This window comes from Herpailurus yagouaroundi, unplaced genomic scaffold (genome assembly GCF_014898765.1).
Source record: "Herpailurus yagouaroundi ecotype Mexico unplaced genomic scaffold, PumYag 77, whole genome shotgun sequence".
Lineage (NCBI taxonomy): Eukaryota > Metazoa > Chordata > Mammalia > Carnivora > Felidae > Herpailurus > Herpailurus yagouaroundi.
In genome coordinates this window covers 55988671-56007499 of record NW_024412388.1, presented here as the reverse complement: position 1 = coordinate 56007499, position 18829 = coordinate 55988671, and the positions used below count along the sequence as shown (strand labels likewise).

At 36.7% G+C, this 18829-nt stretch overlaps 1 protein-coding gene and 1 pseudogene across 1 annotated transcript in view; one reads left to right on the top strand and one right to left on the bottom strand.

The window, feature by feature from the left end:
• Nucleotides 1–18829, bottom strand: part of IL23R (interleukin 23 receptor) — a 51906-nt gene that overhangs the window by 12829 nt on the left and 20248 nt on the right. The window contains exons 5-6 of the mRNA XM_040470585.1: nucleotides 14516–14661; nucleotides 8580–8736 (exon numbers count right to left, since the gene is read on the bottom strand). Of these exons, the coding sequence (XP_040326519.1) occupies nucleotides 8580–8736; nucleotides 14516–14661 (303 nt within the window). The remainder of the gene's footprint in view (nucleotides 1–8579; nucleotides 8737–14515; nucleotides 14662–18829) is intronic.
• On the top strand, nucleotides 10857–11206 carry LOC121027454 (60S ribosomal protein L36a-like; annotated as a pseudogene).

Here is an 18829-nt window from a genome sequence, read left to right as displayed (position 1 = left end):
TTAAAGAAAAAGATGAAGAAGAGGAAAAAGTGAAAAGCAGCAGCCAACTCAGGGAATTTTCCTAAGTCACATAGAATACACAGAGCCGTGGATCTGATGTCAAAGTGTAACAAAACCTTATATGCAGGAATGGGCAGCTTCTGAGTCTTACTCAGTAGTTTAAGATTTTTCAAAAGTACCACTTTGCTCCCAAGCATAGCATGTGCCTATGTCTGAGTCTAAATAGTCTAGTAGACATTTACCACTTTTTATTTGCTCAGCACCAGGACATATTTCCTTGTGGGCATCCTAGAACAGGTAAGAAGCAGGAAAGGTTTCCCACTGTGGAAGCCTCAATGGAACAAAGATTCCCTCTCCCCATTGCCAGCAAGTAGCTATAAGCAGATGACCTAAACCTACCTGAACAGATGCTTTCCTCTCTCCACTGGCACACTACTCAGTTCCAGGAAATTATTTATAGCAGCAGCTATATGCAAGGTCTGGTAACAGTAGCACCACGGGGAGTCCAGGCAGGGCAAAAGACAGGCAGTGTTAGTGACCACAGTGCCAGCTATGGGGTCCTCACCAGAGTCTTCCGGACTACAATTTTGGCTGTGGTTCTGGCTTCTGCTCTCCCTTGTATCCTACTTGTGACTGTTTGCCTACTGATTTCTAGCTATCTTTCTAATATTTCTGCTTGAGAGAATTTTTTTGACTGCTTTTGCTGGCACCAAATCACAATGACTAGTAAAAATTGCAATAATAGGTGGTGGGGTAGCTAGGTGAGGAAATGTGGTAGGACAAATAGTGACCTCCCTACCCCCCAAAAGTGTACATGTCCCAATCCCTGGAAACTTTGAATAGATTAATTTATATAGCAAAAGGGATTTGAGATGGGGAAATTATCCTAGATTATAGCGATGGGTACAATGAAATCACAGGAGTCCTTACAAGAAGGCAGTAGGGTCAGAGTCAAAGAGAAAGAGATTGGAAGATGCTATGCTTCTGGCTTTGAAGATGAAAGGTGGGGCCACAAGCCAACAAACGTAGGTGGCCTCTAAAGTCTGGAAAAGGCAATGAAACTAATTCTCTCCTAGAGCCTCCAGAAAGAACATAGCCTTGCTGATATCTTGACATTAGCCCCAGTGATACTGATTTTGGATTTTTCACCTCCAGAATTAAAAAATAATAAATGTGTATTGTTTTAAGCCACATAGTATTTGGCTAAAGTTTGTAATAACTTGTTTAAAGAGCAATAGGAAACTAATACTGAAGGTTATTACTTCCTCATAGAAAAGCATAATCTGTATTCTTTATTAGTGGATATTGTGAACCTCAGAGATTATAAAGCTCTTATACATTTTTTTTTTTAATTCTACAGAACTCTGGTTCTTTATTAGGGATAGGACATGAAGAAGATTAAATAAATCCATATTAAGAGTCTAAACTGATTAGTATTTCAGGGAACACTGTCTGTTTAAACCCGTTTAGTAACCATGAATGTACACATTTATAATCCATCTCAGTATGAATGAATCAGAAACCCCTAAACACAAATAATGGAATTTTTGAAAAGTACAATTCTGTGTAGTAGCTTCTAATCTGTGTTCTATTTAATATCACTTATATTTAGTTCCATTGATGTAACATTTGTTTTCTTTTTTTCTCTTGTAGTCCCTAAAAATTCTGAAAAGTTAACGAGAATTTTTAAGGAGTCATTGGTAATGGAACAACCAATGCTGTTTTGTGAGAACAAAACACAATGTGATTTAATATCTTGCTCATACTTGCCTTCCTCTGGAGAATTGTCAAAAAAAAAAGAATATGATTTCTCTGGGAAACCTTCCTACTTCAGGTAGCAATTCAAGCAAGTTAATTAATCGTTATGAAATGTGACTGCCCTTCCCTCAGGCCTCTGACTTGTCATTAAAGGGATTATAGAGCCTATGCCTTTCCTTCATTGCAAAGAGATTGGTTTGCAGCAGAGTGGAACAACACTCTGGCTTAGCAGTCATCTTTTCACCTTTTTGTATATCAGTAGTATGGAATTTAGGGAACTGACTTTCACATTTTTAGTGTTGGTTTTCTACACTCACAAATGATCTTTTCTCCTTTGGGGCTCTTTCTGTACTGCTTAAAAACCCCAGGAATTTTTACAGTGACTTTGCAGGTTGGTGGTCTAGAAGCTTCAACTTCAGCAGCCCTCAGTGGTTCTCAGAGCCTCAGCTGAAGCCTCATATCCAGAGGCAGGACAGGGGCTAGGCAGAGTACATCCTGTGCTTCTGGGGATCCTAGGCTGCCAAGGTGGGGCTAGGGTGCTAAGCAACTCATGAAGCGAAGCGGTGGTCAGGAAGAAGAAGCAGAGATGTCCAGATAGTACTGTAGGTAATGTCCTGAAATTCTCATGTACCCACCCTTTTCTGACCCCCTCAAACCCCTATTACTAAGGCAATGGCTTGGGCAATTTGGTCTCCCCCTTCCTGTCCACATTTCCTGCCCACACCCTATGCCATTTTTCATGACACTTCTCCCTCTTAAAGGGTGTGTCTAACCTCTAGAGCAGTGGTTCTTACACTTTACTGCAGAAGTTTCACTTGGCTAGAGGCTCAGCAATTTGCATTTTAAACTAGTACCCAAGCATTTCTAATGCAGATGGTCCACAGACTCCACTCAAGAAGCACTGTTTTCCAGACACTTTACTGGACCAGGCAGGACCAGCTGGAAAAACACATTATGAACTGCCCTGTAGTGGTCCTGTCTTTAACAGAGACACCTTTTCACCTATACTTTGTCTTCATCTCAGACTGCCCCATCCTATTCTTTATTCTCTTGGTTCCTGGAGTCCTATAGTTACATTTTCATTACCATAACCCAAACCTACTTCCACATCTTGTATTCAGGCCAATATACAATTAGCTGATAGCATCAGTGGGTCCCTCCTTTCTCATGTATTTGCATTTTCATAACAAACATTACATTAAAAGTGAACTTTTGCTGGCATCCTTTTATTATTAGCTAATGTGTAGAGGAGGGTTTGGTTAGGTGGCTGAGGGGAGGCTGACACAAGGCCCTCTTAGGTGTCTTAGGAAGGAAACTGGTAGAGTTACAGTGCTAGAAACTTACAGTATGTGTTCTGCCCTGGCTTTACTGTTCCCAGCTTTATAACATTTAACAAAACTGCTTAATCTCCCTGGGCCTCATTTCCTTCTTCTGTATGATTGGAATAATAATTTTATAGGGCTTTAGTGATAAGTAAAGGACAATTCATATGTAAAATGCTTACCACATACCCAACACATCCAATAAATGTTAGCTATTATTTATTTATATTATTTATATTTATATATTTTATATATAACTTATGTATTATGTATAACATATTTTATAATATACAATATAAATTGTACTATATTATATATAATTTATATATTATATATTAGTATTTCATATTATTTGTATACATTATGTATACCAGGTAGAAAAATATGAGTTTCTAATCTAGAGAAACTTCTCCTGTGTGTTTGGTAAAGTCTAATATTATATTCTGAGGTTGATTTTTTTTTTTTTTTTTTTTACTATAAGACTTTTTTTCTATTAAAGTCCAAATACTCTAAGGAAGGAAAAGAGAATAAGTCTAATAAATAATTTAACTCTTACATTAAATGGGTTTGTTTGGGGTTTTTTTGGACTAGGTTTTTAAAGACCAAAGAAAGTGATACAGGAGGATGCTGGGGTCTGAAGGATAAGCCATATCCACTGCATGATCTGCAGTACTATCTAGGCATAATTTTGAAAACACATTGCTTTGAGATAAATCAATTCAGTGATATACACATGAGGAATTTAGAGAGTAAAACAGCAAATTTCTGCATGGAGGGATCATTATTGGCTGGGCTGTCTTTCTTCATAAATAAGTAAACTTTTAATTACTGGGAAAAATTGGCTGGCCAAAAAGCCTCATTATCAAACAAGTTGGTTAACTAAAGTATTATAGAAACTGTATCTTTTAATATTTTCGATTGTGAAGCAATTCAAACTTCAGTTGTGAGGTTTGATTCTTACAAGCAGATAAGATATTTATAGTGCTATGTAATTTATATTTTTATCATTGTTTTTATTGACTGTCTTTTCTAAAATTCAGAGATCTTTGTCTCCTTTCTTTACTGAGATTCTGCTAGTACATAGCAAGTGCCTGATGCACGGTAGAGGCTAATTGAATATTTCATGAATCACTAAATGAATGTCCTTTCTTAGATATCATTTTAAAAAACAATTAATATTAAAGATTTATTAAAAAGCAATTTGGCAATTTGCATCACACATCTTAAAATGTGCTTAAACTTAGATCCAATAAAATCTAAATACATAAGGAGAGTTTATATAAAAAGCTATTCTAAGAAGTTTATTGACAATGGAAAAAATAAATAACCTAGAGAGTGTTGCAACAGGGAAATGATTAAATGTATTATAGCGCATCCATACATTGTGTGGCCATTAAATAGTTTCTTTTAACTCAACAAGGTAAACTAAGAAAATCACGATATGAAACAATATACCACAACACCACTTGTTAAGAAAAATGACACGGAAGGACAGATATCGTATGATTTCACTTATATAGAATATAAAAAAGAAAACAAATAAACAAACAAACAAAGCCTCTTAAATACAAAGAACTGGTGGTTGCCAGAGGGGAGGTGGGTGGATGAAAGAGATAAAGGAATTAAGAGGTACAGACTTCCAGTTATAAAATAAGTCATGGAGATGAAAAGTACAGCATAGGGAATATGGTATATAATGTAATAACATTGTGTGATGACAGATGGTGACTATACTTATTGTGGTGAACACTGAATCCTGTACAGAATTATTGAATCAGTGCTGCACTCCTAAAATTAATATATCATTGTATGTTAATTATACTTCAGTAATAAAACATATGTGCATAAGAAAAAACTGGCGTTAAATTCATTAAAATATAAACAGCAGTTATTCCTAGGTTGTATATTGCAATAAATTTGCATTGCTTTTGCAAACAAAAAAAAAAAAAAGAAATTTTCCAAAACATTTAATATTAGCACTTTCCTAACTCATATTCACTGTTTGTCATTTAATGTGTCTTGGAAGAAATTTGTACCAGAAGAAAAATTTATGGTTCCTCTGCTAACAAATTGGATAGATGCAAGTTTTCAAGGATATTTAATTCTAAAAAGCAGTTTTGCCTTTTAAGTGCTCCCCCCCGCCCACTGCCCACTTAGGAAACCAAGACTTTACATTTATACTTATTGTAGGGTTGCTGTGGTTTCTATTTTCTTCCATCTGATGTTTAAGACCTTTGCCTTTAAAGGAGAACATTTGTGGTCCTATACTTGTAGAATACTTTAGTAAGCTGCTCCTCCACTTTGATATAACTGGTTAAAGGAAGAGATCGATGAACTTCTGTTCTAGTTTAGGTGCTATCAGCCACTAGCAATGTGCTATTTAGAAAGTCATGCCTCAGTTTTCTCATTTGTAAAATGGTGCCAATAGACTACTAAATATGGCTGGTGTAAAGATCAAACAAGCTTATACATAGTAGTACTTTGCAAATGGTAAGTAAATGTTAGGTATCAGTTTGAATAATCTTGCTAGACATTTCTAAATTTCATTAAAAAAATTGAGCTATCAACTAAATTCTGACTATTATAAGATGCCACCTAAAGTACTAAGAACTTTTAACAATATAAACGTAAGAAAGAAAATATTAAATTAATAACCAACTTTTTAAAAAGAACGGATACTCAAATTATCCCCTTGAATTGCAAATTATTCCCTTGGTAATGCATTTCTAAGATTTGGGCATTAGGGGGCGCCAAAAGAACTGTTTAGCTAGTCTGCCATTTGTCTCCCTCTGCTTATTTGGCAGCAATCAACATTTATAATGTCTGCCAAAGTGCTTTGAAAACATAAAACTCAGTTCCAACTCCTCTATTATAACAAAGATGGTATTAACAATCCTGTGATTATAATTAAGTGCTCTGAAAAGAAAAAATTCAGTCTGGGTACAAGCTACCTACAATAGGGAGACACATCTTGAGGTTAATGGTGGTCATTATGAAGTATTAAGATAATTGTAATAGATTCACTTTGCTTACTATTGAAGCCTATTTGGCCAAGATTTTATTGAATGACATGTAATGGATAGAAAATTAAACTAATAATATTAAGAGCAGGAATATATCTAAAGATAAACAATAGGTCAGCTAGATCATGCTGAGAATTAAATAATCCCATGTTTAAGTATTTTAACTTTATGATTGCTTTGCATACAGTAGGTAATCAATATTTATTGATATGATTTGATTTGTGTCTCTCTTAAAATATATTTCATCAGAGTGGCCTAAAGAGTTTAATGTAACTCTTTTTTTTTTTTTAAGTGTATTTACTTTTTTTTTTTTTTCTAAATGTTTATTTATTTTGGAGACAGAGCAAGAGACAGAGTGCAAGCCGGGGAGGGGCACACAGAGGGTGACAGAATCTAAAGCAGACTCCAGGCTCCGAGCTGTCAGCACAGAGCAAGACCTGGGGCTGGAACCCACGAACCGTGAGATCACGACCTGAGCCCAAGTTGGACGCGTAACCGACTGAGCCACTCAGGTGCTCCAAGTGCAGTTGCCTTTTTAATTGGAAGTTTGTATCTCTTAATTTCCTTTACATATTTCACCGGCCCCTCTGGCAACCACCCATTTGCTTTTTGTATTTATGAGTATGTCTCTTTTTTTGTTGTTGATTTATTAGGTTCCACATATAGGTAAAATCATATGGTATTTCTTTTTCTCTGACTTACTTAATACTCCCTAAGTACATTCATGTTGTAGTGAATGGTAAGATTTTGTGCTTTTTTATAGCTAATATTCTATTTTTCCTGAATAGGCAGATCCAAAAAAATATAGCGAAAGCTGATGTCCAAATGCTTTCTGCCAAAGTTTTCTTTTAGGACTTTAATGGTTTCCTGTCTTACATTTAGGTCTTTAATCCATTTTTTCTTTTCAAATTTTTATTTAAATTCTAGTTAGTTAAAATATAGTGTAATATTTGTTTCAAGAGTAGAATTTAGTGACTCATCACTTACATATAATACCTAATGCTCCTTATAACAATTGTCCTCCTTAATATCGATCGCCCATTTAGCCTATCCCCCACCCACCTCCCTCTGTCCACCCTTGGTTTGTCCTCTATTGTTAAGAGTCTCTTATAGTTTTTTTCCTTGTCTCTATTTTTTCCCCTTCCTGTACGTTCATCTGTTTTGTTTCTTAAATTCCACATATGACTGAAATCATATAGTATTTGTCTTTCTCTGACTTATTTCACTTAGCATAATACACTCTAGCTCCATTCATTTTGTTGCAAATGGCAAGATTTCATTCTTTTTGATGGCTGAGTAATATCTCACTGTGTGTATATGTATGTGGTGTGTGTATTCACCAGATCTTTTTTTTTAATTTACTTGTTTATTTTTTAATTTACATCCAAGTTAGTTAGCATATAGTGCTATAACAATTTCAGAAGTGATTCCAGTGATTCATCCCCTACGTATAATACCCAGTGCTCATCCCAACAAGTGTCCTCCCTAATGCCCTTACCCATTTATCCCATCCCCCCTCCACAACCCCTCCAGCAACCCTCAGTTTGTTTTCTGTATTTAAGAGTCTCCTATGTTTTGTCTCCCTCCTTGTTTTTATATTATTTTTGCTTCCCTTCCCTTATGTTTATCTGTTTTGTATCTTAAATTCCTCATATGGGTAAAGTCATATGATATTTGTCTTTCTCTGATTGGCTGATTTTGCTTAGCATAATACCCTCTAGACCCATCCATGTTGTTGCACATGGAAGACTTCATTCTTTTTGATCACTGAGTAATACTCCATTGTATATATATAACACATCTTCTTTATCCATTTATCCCTCAATGGACATTTGGGCTCTTTCCATACTTGGGCTATTGTTGATAGTGCTGCTATAAACATGGGGGTGCATGTGTCCCTTCGAAACAGCACACCTGTATCCTTGGATAAATACCTAGTAGTGCAATTGCTGGGCCATAGGGTAGTTATATTTTTAACTTTTTGAGGAACTTCCATACCGTTTTCCAAAGTGGTTGCACCAGTTTGCATTCCCACCAACAGCGTAAGAAGTTTGTTTTTGTTGTTGTTGCTGTTTGAGTTTAACATAATTATTAATAATGCGTTTCAAAAAATGATCTTAGATCATTATATGCCTCAGGATGTCCCAGGCTGCTTATAAGAAATGCTGACTCTTGAGCACCCCCCCACCCCTAGTACCTTAGACCTGTGAACACAGAGCCTCTGGGAGCAGGGACAGTGAACATGCATACTAGCTGGTTTTAATAGGCTTTTATGTCCAAGAATGTTTGAGAACCATTACCTAAATTACAGTCAGACTTAACAAAATCAAAGCAAAATGACAATTTCAATGTCACCACCTGCCATACAATAGTTTTGTCAATTTGATACAAGTCAAGAAGAAAAAGTATAAATATATTTAAAAGAGACAGAGGTCAAAAGAAAAGCCCAAGAGATTAAATATATAAACACACTCACCTGTTTCAGTTGTTTTATGAGAAAAGGGTGAACTCCAGGACTGCCAGTACCTTTTACCTGTTTCTTGGCATCTCACTTGAAATATATACTTAGTGTTTGGTTCCAAGTAGAATTCTGACTGTTGCTCATATGTAAAATTGGTGTCAAATTCTTTAACCTAAAATGAATGAATAACAACAATGAAACAATACAGTGTGCTTTTAAAACAAATAATTATTCCATTTAGGCAGACATGTATGGAACACCTATTATGTTCCAGGCACGCTTCTAGGCCCTGGGGAAACAAAGAAGAAAAGGGCACTTTATATAAAACATGACCATAAATAATCAAAGACACGAGGTCTAAACTTACAAATCATTTTCTGGGGCACTATGACCTGCTATAAAACATAATGAAAAATGACCCCCCTAACAACCTGGTTCAGCTGGGAGAGAGAAACCAAGGCATTTACATACCTTCAGTATGTTCTGATAAGTGGATTGACTGGAAAAAGTGAAGCATGATTGAAAGGTAACCATAAAATGTGTCTAGAAATGCATTTAGGCAATAACTAGGAGGAAAGAGTTACCAAACACTCATGAAAGAGGAAGTTGAAAATGTCAAGGTTTAAAAAAGAAAGAAAGAAAGAGAGAAAGAAAGCGAGCAAGCTACCAACCTTCCTGAGAGATTCTTCTATGAAAACCCAATCTTAACATAAATCTTTAAAACCTTTAATGTACTGAAAATGTAAAATTCATGAAAATATCTGCTTGGGATCTGTCATGCTTCATATAAAGTATCATTCAGAGTTTCTATAAGCTGTGTCTCTACTCTTGGCCCTTGGAATTTACTGCTGTGTAAATATGATTGGCGGAACATTTGGGGGTCTCCTGGGATCCAGGAAAGATTTTACTTGTAGCAAAAGTTTGACTTTCAAATGCACTCTGCTTCTATTTGTTTCTCTTGGAAGGGAGTTGTTATTCTCTAGTATGTCTCTTGCCATTACGTTTATAGATAAGTCCCTGTAAAGTAGAGAAATACACTAAAGCAGAGCCAGAATTCTAAAATGGAAGAATTTTACAGAACTGTTAAGAGACTTGTTTCTGCCATGAGGCAGAGGCAAGCCGGGTGACTGCTTCGAGTCTTGTAAGCACAAGATGATGCCTCAAGATATTTTCATAGGCTAAAACAAACACTGAGAGAGGTAGACCTAATTGAGTGCCTATGTAGAGGGTTTGATCTCAAGTGCAAGAAATAGGACTTTATTTCTTATAGCAGTTCATTTCTATTTAGGACCTCAATTCTGAAAGTGGGGGGCATGCAAACTTGACCTCTATCAATGTAAGGTACCTCTTAGGGTTACATTAAATTTCTGGGAGCATTATCGGGTGGAGGGAAGGAGAGTCTCCAACCTATTCAGTTCTCTAATCCCCACTCCCTCCAACTCCCTACCTGGGACAAGGCCGTGCGTGGGTGAAGGGGCCCTTTTTGGTGACCGACCACTGTCTAAACTCTTTTGGTTCCTCTTCCTAACTCCCTCCTCCCTCCAACTTCCTTGTTTTGCTGCCCAGTTAATCTTTACCTAGTGTTTCGTGGGAGAGGGAGTGGGGTGATGACTGAGAAACTTAGTTCTGACTAATCACATGTTCTTCTAAGTCTTCTGCCTTATAGCGGCATTTACACTTTTTTTTTAGAAATTGTTTGTTTGTTTGTTTAGTGCATACGCTGGCACACATGAGTGCATGTGAGCAAGGGAGGGGCAGAGAGAGAGGAAGAGAGAATCCCAGGCAGGCTACACACTGTCAGTGCAGAGTTCGATACAGGGCTCAAACTCACAACTGTGAGATCATGACCTGAGCTGAAATCAAAAGAGTCCCACACTCAACCCACTGAGCCATCCAGGTGCCCCACATTTACACTTTTGAAATTCAAGGTCAAGGGTTTGACCCTTTGCTATCTGTCTACTATTCTATTAGCCTTCCCTGGAAAAGAATGAATGCTTGGTTTTAGGGGCTCCATGAGCTAAGAATGGTTTTTATATTTTTAAATGGTTATAAGAAAATCCAAAGAATATTTTGTTATGCATGGAAATTACATGAAATTCAAATTTCAGTGTCCAAAATTAAAGTTTTATCATGCCCATTCATTTGTATATTGTCTATGGCTGCTTTCACACTACAAATGCAAAGCTGAGTAGTTGGGTCAGAGACCTTATGGCCTGCAAAGCCTGAAATGTTTACTGTCTGGCCCTTGAATAAAAGTTTGCCACTTTCCATGCTGATAGTACTCTTAAAAACATGGTGAATGTTTCTGACACCCACTGAATTTTTTGTAAGAAGCTTAGCAAGCACCAACCCCACAAAGTGGCACAGTACAAGAAGGGCAAGAATTCTCTGATGCCCAGGGGAAGCAGTGTTATGACAGGAAGTAAAGTGGCTATGCTCTGGTGGGCAGATAGAGCCGATTTTGGGGGAAAAGGCTAAAAACTACAAAGAAGGTTGTGCTGAGACTTGCATGTGTTGATCCCAACAGCAGATCTAAGACAATTCTGGCTATCAAGAGATGCAAGCATTTTGAATGAGGAGGGGATAATAAGAGAAAGGGACAAGTAATCCCGTCCTGTGTTTCACATTTTGTCTTATTATGAAGACAGTAAAATCTTGAGGTTATGTTAAAAAAATAACAATACTCTAGTCTAGCTTAATTAGAGAAATGAGTCACTATTAATCCATTTACTTGAACTTATAGCAAAGACCTCCCTGCCTTACTGTCATTATTGTTGGGCACCTACTAAAGGCAAACAATATTAATAGCTAATGTTTCAAAATGTTATCTACATGAATTACACATTGTAAAAATCAATGGAGGTACAAGAAATTATTATGGAACATCCTGCCTTCCAGGGGCTTGTAGTTAAAGGACAGGGAAATAGAGGTGTAAACAGGTAAATAGATATACAACATGGTAATGCTCCTGAGATAGAGTACACAGAAGTGGGCAAGGATTGCTGACGAAGGTTGTGAGCTCAATTTATAACACAAGTTTGAGGTGCCAAAGAGATAGTCCATGAAGATAACCAATAAATAGATAAATACTCTCCACATGGTGTTAGCCTTGTAGGATCACCTGAAGGATTGGCTAGTTCCCTTTGATACTTCATAGTCTAAATAACTTAGCTAAAATGGGATGAAAAGCAACCTCAGTTCTCTAATTTTGATTTTTCAGGGGGTCTTCTTTTGCTCTACCAAACTTGTTGCATGGTTTTCCTGGAAGTTAAGATGAAAAGTAGCAACAGCCAGCATTTACTGAACTTGAACTCTATTCCAGGATCTAGGCTAGCTTCTTACACTGATCATCCCCACAACCATATGAGGTAGGGGCTTGTCTTATTCCTACTTTAGGTATGGGAATAATGAGGCACAGAGAAGATAAGGAACTTGCCCAAGGTTGTATAACTAGAGAGTGGCAGAACCAGGCTTTGAATTCTAGAGCCTGTGCTCTTAGTCACATGGCTTTCCTGCATAGCTGCCTGCCACTTTGAAATAAAGAACCTTCTGGGGCACCTGGGTGGCTCAGTTGGTTGAGTGTCCGACTTCAGCTCAGGTCATGATCTCACAGCCCATGAGTTTGAGCCCCGCATTGGGCTCTGTGCTGACAGCTAAGACCCTGGAGCCTGCTTTGGATTCTGTGTCTCCCTCTCTCTCTTCCCCTCCCCTGCTCATGCTCTGTCTCTCTCTGTCTCAAAAATAAATAAAAACATTAAAAAAAATTTTTTTAAAGAAATAAAGAACCTCCTTCAAGTAATATCTCCTGGAGGCAGAGGTGAGGTGGAAGATCAAATCTGTAGTCCTTTGTATCGCCTCCTCTTCTTGCCTCTGACTTCCTATCTCCCTACAAAGAGGCAAAGACACACTTTATGCATGATCCAGATAAATTGATGATGTAGCAAAAGTTGAGAATAAAAACCTTATTCTGGCTCTTTCTGACTGGACTTGGGTCATCTGGATAGAAATGGTAATTCATCTTTTTCTGTGTGAGTGGTTATATTCAGAGGGAGCATGATAGAAGGGATAGGATACAGGCTTTGGATAGAAAGCTGTTCTTTCATTTTTCAAATATTTTTTGGGTGCCCAAAGTGATTTAGAGTCTAAAAGAGTCCTAGCAGTGTAAGTTTGGAAAACCTGGCTTGACGTCTTTCGAGTTCTACATCCTTATTTCTATAACGGAGCAGATATTTACCTAACCCAAAGGATGGTTATGAAGGTTATATGAGGTAACAAATATTCTTTCAGCTCCTTCATTTCCGCCTGCTTCTGAGTTACCAAGTCTCACAATGGTAGAGTAGCACCAGCAGGGGGAGCAGAGAACAAGAATTTCAACCAGAAAACACTTGGTTTCTGAAAATCTATTCAGAGATATTGATGGTAGAATTACTTTCTATTTTCTAAACCTTCTTCTAGCCTATAATCTCTCCTAATTATGCCAAATAAAGGAGTTTTGTATTATCAGTATCATCCTATGACCAGGACACTAAACAAAGGGCACCAGGTGTCCTATTGGAATAAAATCCTATTGACTCAAAATCTAAGACTAATCTAAGGATTTCATTTGGGTTTTCAAATTTACCTAAATTCCACATTTGCAAAAGGATTGACTGTGGAGTTGTGTTTTGTTTGTATCCTGCTTGTCCCAGGCTTTAAGCATAGGGTTGCTATGTACACAAATGTCACAGTTATTTAGTCAACAAGTCCAGCAGGATCTTCACTTGGTAATTGACCAAATGATGCACAGATTCACATGTAAGTGTAATCTAAACAATTGTAAAGTTCAGATCACATTTCTGACTTAAATGAACAGGGGTAAATAAACAAGTTGGTGTCATGAATTTATTTTAGAGAACAGTCTTTAAATTATGTCATAAAATCAATATAGTTTTACCCTCATCTTCTTGACACTCTTTAAACACATTGCTCTACAGCAAAGCTGATGTTCGGGATAATGAAACAATAGGAGGCTTTGGAGTCATGCTAATCACCAAATACATGTCATTTACTCCCTGACAGCAGATAAATTCATGCATGATACATAACTCTTAATTATGCAAAGCCAGAGACTCTATGCCTTAATTATTTTGACTAAATGAAGTTTGTTGTACTTGAAAATATGAAATGGCATTTCTTTTCAAATACACCAAAATTGGAAATTTTCCCTCAGTCATACTAGTGTTCTCCCATTGTTCAAATTACTGAGTTTTTATTATAATGTTCACAGGTGCTGTCATGTCATGTGATTTAATTAACGAACCTTGTACCTATGCCTCTCCTAAGTCAGTTGGTAACTTACCATTGGTATTTAAGGATGGTTAGTTTGTTTAGATATTCACTTTTTACCTTAGGCTCACATAAGACTGAGGCCTATTGTAGTAACAAATCTTCCATTTAGAGTTGCATTTTTTTTCATTCAAAAGGAGACACCCATAAATCTGAAGTTTTTCTTTTTCAACAGTTGTTACCCTAGATGCTTATTAAATTTCAGCATGGAAACCTTACATTTTATATTCATCATCACTGATGTAAATTTTACTCTAGGAGGCACTGAATTACAAGGAGCCAAACAGATGCATCTCTCTTAGTTGGACATTTGTCTATTTAGCAACTTATAAAGGTAGGAGGACATTTTCAGGAAACATCTCTCCATTCTGAAAGCATATGGTAACAAATATTAAAACTAGAGTGGTTTGAGGGGTACCAGTGGGCAGAGCACATGACTCTTAATCTTGGGGCCATGAGTTCAAGCCCATATTGGGCATAGCGATTACTTTTAAAAAAACCAACAAACTATAGTGGTTTGAATATCAAACAGATAAAAACATGTAAAGTAGATCATCATAAGTCCATTGTGGGTTAGCTTTTCTTTCATTTACTTACATGCTAAAGCACAGTGAAAGTTAGCTTACCTTCCAAGTTTGGTTTGTTTTAGACTTGTATCTCATTTCACAGGAAACCTTTTCTATTGTTGTTTGACTATTCCAGTGAATCACGGTCTTGGGTACTGTCGTATTTATGTCCTCAGCCCTGGAAATGATGGATGCAGAAGGTATCACTAGAAAAAATAATAATAAATAAAAACCCAGCAGTTTAAAACTTGCCTAGGGAGAAATCATAACCTTTATATCCATATATAGACATGTTAAAACTCAAAGTACTAAAAAAACAATGTCATGATCTAATTAATAAGTAATGATATTTTTCTTTTTTAACCTATTATGTAAGAGAAAACTGCTGCTGTTAAGTGAAATTCTATTTAGCCTATTTTCCATTTCTTTTAAATGGGACTTTTGTAGTCCACCTTTCATCCACCCCCTATTCCCTTATAATCCTGAACTAATGAAATTCCAAAGCCTGGCCTTATTAACAAAAAGAGTAAAAAAGAGATAAAGAAGGTATCCCTTTCTTCCTGCATCTATTTAGGGGAAAATGAAGTTTTGCATTCTAAATTTAGATCAGGGGAATCTGATTTGATAAGACATTAAATTGATATCTTTCACAATAATATTTTTATTATCTTTATTAAATCTATTGCTAATTTATTTTGTTGTCTATTAAAATAAATCCATACTTGAAACTATGATTTGAACAAAGCAAGTCTCACAAGACTCTAAGACTTTACCAATTATTGTCATGTTCTGTGATAATAACTTCCAAAAGGAAACTGACATTCTGATGGATTGTCTTACTAGTTGTTTTGTTGTACTAAGAGTAGTGGTGTAACTGGAATCTCTGTATTTCTAAACTGTATTAATTCTTATATGCTTGCTGTGTCTGAACAGAATAAAATCATTGGTACTTCTCATTTCTCCTATATGCACAACAGAACAATGAAAACCTATGACTTTGTTAGACGAATTATTTAACAAAGAACTGAATAGCCTTGTATGTGTGTTTTTAAGGACCATTATTGTAGCTTAGTGCTCTCTATGATTAGTTTCCTTTTCATTTATCCTAGGCATATAAATTATTCTTTGGGAATATCACTGTTTTATTATTAATGACTTATTATCTAAAATTATATACCCAGATGTATGATTTATAGAGAAATATAAAAATTAAATATTTGATGTTTAGTAGGGCAGTCTTATAATCCTTGGGCTAAAGCTAGCATAGGAAAGAAGTAGTAGCAAAAGGAGTCTAATTAAAGATTTTATCATCTGAATTTCACAGTTGATTTCCTTTTGCTAGTGTAAACTTCTTGTAATAAGTATCAGTATTCACAGGTTCTGTAGTCAGGGAAATGATTCCCAGGGTTCTGAGACCACTTGGGACCATTTAAAGCACTCTCAGGCTAAATTACCCGCCCACTCTTATCTCCCATCTCTGAGTCTGGCCTGTCATTAGTTTAGTAGCACAAGCATTCGGAGACCCTTCTGCAGAAAGAAATACTCTGGGGAGGAAGAAAAAGTCTTTAGTCCTATGAGAAATGTACATAGAACAGCAAGTCAGATTTAAGATAGTCTTAGTGATGCGGGGGCATAAGGCAAGCTGAGGGCAAAGCACAAGCTAACAACAACCCTCCCCCTCCCCGCAAGGTGGGATATGTATGATATTCCTCAGGCACTCTTGGCTGCCTAAAAACAAAGGAAAGGACAGCAAACAAATGGTTAAATTGGTAGTCTCCATCAGTTTACAAATATCTTAGTAAATTACAAAAAGGCAATTTTATCACTAGCCTAATCTCCAGGAACTCCCTACCATTTTAATGATAATGCTTTGGTAGAGGGAAAAATAACCCTAGCTTGACAGTAGCTAGGCCTCCAGTCATCTGAGTCCTTAGCACATGGAAATCCCTTTTAGAAACTTCCTCATGACTTTATCTTGCCCAACTCCACAGTATATAAGCAGTCACTCTTTACAACCCCAGTGCAGCTCTTTGTGCCCACAGGTCTCATCCCCGTGCTTTAATAAAGATCAACTTTTTGCACCAAAGACGTCTTCAAGAATTTTTTCTTGGCCATCAGCTCCGAATCTCCACACTCCAAAACCCCATCATTAGCACAGGGCAGGTCAATGCGATAGAGGGCTAAACCTTTAGGTTTGAATGATCTCATATTTTTTCAAATAAACCTGTTATATGATAAGTACTTGAATATGTACTTTGGTACACCACTCAAAGTTGAATGTTTGCTCTCATTGCTTAGGTTTCAAACATTCCCATCAGATCTTACATTTTTAAAAACTGTCAAATCCATCTACGTGCCATGTGTTTAGTTTCAACTTATATTGAAATAACCAGATTTGTAGTTGTTTAGTATCTTTCCAACAACATATATTTACCTATACAAGAATTAATTTTCAGAATGGTTATTTTATTTTCAAAAAGGTAAAAAATTTACCTATGTGAGAATTAATGTTAAAATGGCAGCCAGGGAGTGCCTGGGTGGCTCAGTTGGTTAAGTGTCCAACTCTTGATTTCGGGGATCAAGCCCTGTGTCAGTCTCTGTGCTCACAGTGCAGAACCTGCTTGGGATTCTCTCTCCAACCCCCTCTGCCCCTCCCCTGCTCATACACATTCTCTAAAAATAAACAAATAAATTTTAAAAAATGGCAGCCAGAAGGCACTGCACTTTCTGTACTGGCATTTATTTCTCTACAGGAGAAGCTGAAGTATCCCTCTCACATGTCACTTTGGCACAGTGTTACTGCACTATTAACTCTGCCTTTCAGCACAGCCTCCCTAACTTAATTAAAGCCCAACCCCATAGCTGTTATGTGAAAATTGTTCTCAGGAGAGCCCTCTGTCCTCAGTTTCATAGAAAGTTTCATTTATCTAACTTGCAGTGCCTCATTCTTAAAGTGTCACAAGTGAGTATAGCTCATCCATTAATTATCTGGTGGCTTTGTTGGGTGGAGCCTCCTACACATTCAACCTGTATTTTCTACCTGATTTTTAAGAGTCTGTTTTGAGATTTTTTTTTTTTAAAGGAGGCAGAATAACAATCCCAAACAAGAGGCTCCCTGGTTCACAGTGTGGGAATTCGATTTGGAGGTGGCTGCCAGATTCAATTTTCCCTTTATGGGAGGTGAGGCAGTGATTAACTACTGCAAGTCAGCGAGATGAAATCTGGCTCTCCTCCTTACTAGTTATGTGAACTTGAGCAAATTGTTTTACCTCTCTCTTCATCTGTAAAATGGGCACAGTAGTACCATGTATGATTGTTTCCAGAATTAAGTGTGATTTGCATGTTAATTGTCTGGAACATTGTAGGCATTTAATAAATGGATGTGAAGATAATAAGATCATCAGCTCACAGTGATAATAATAACTGTAATACTACTGATAATAATTTAGTTCTAAAAAATGATATTGCCAAATGATACATGATAGCCTTTAAACATCATTAATCCACTGAGGGGAACCTGTTTTAAGAAAAGAGCATATTACAAAAAAAAGGGGGGGGGCATATTATGGCAGCCTACCTCAAGCTATAAATTTACAAAAACGTGTACATCATGGTCAAGAGAACTATAACTCCATGAATATATAATACAGTGGAATACATCACCATCATCAGCAGTGTTTGTTTTCAAATCCAATATTCAGAGCATTAAGGACAGACTTTTAGACCAATCCTGTTAGTTGGGATAGTTAAGTTTAGTTGAGACAGGAGTTGAGAAGTTGATATATTAGTTCCAGTAAAAGACCCCAGTGATCCCCAAAGAATATCCATGTTGTACCCCAAGAGAAGATGTCACATCCCCCAGATCATTAATCAGCAGGAAAGTTGTCTGACACATAACAATGTGCATTTAAATGAAGACTGAAGATAGAAGTTGAGGATATTGGAATTAGAGCTCCCTAGCTCCATAGTCTCAAATTTTATGCCACCTAGCGTTGGTTCCCTCAAATAGAAACCATAATCTCTTCTACAAAATAGGGTTGTTATGAGGGTTAAATAAGGTAGTTTATGTAAAAGTAGTTAGCACTGAAAAAAAGTGCTCCATAGATGTTAGTTTACTGAAAGCATCCTTAATAAAAACAGAAATAACTGGCATTAGGATGTCCAAATAGAGGGTGATTCACTTGGTGCTCTTTGGCTAAATTTTGACTTCAAGACTGGGATGTAGCCGTAAAAAGCTCAGGGGCAATTACTTTTTGAGCTTTATCTTAAGGAAAATGCAAAAAACTACTTTGAAAATATTTATCCAAAAGGTTGTTCATGGCAGTAAAGTTTATAATGGTGAAAATTTGAAAACAACCTAAATCTCCAACAATA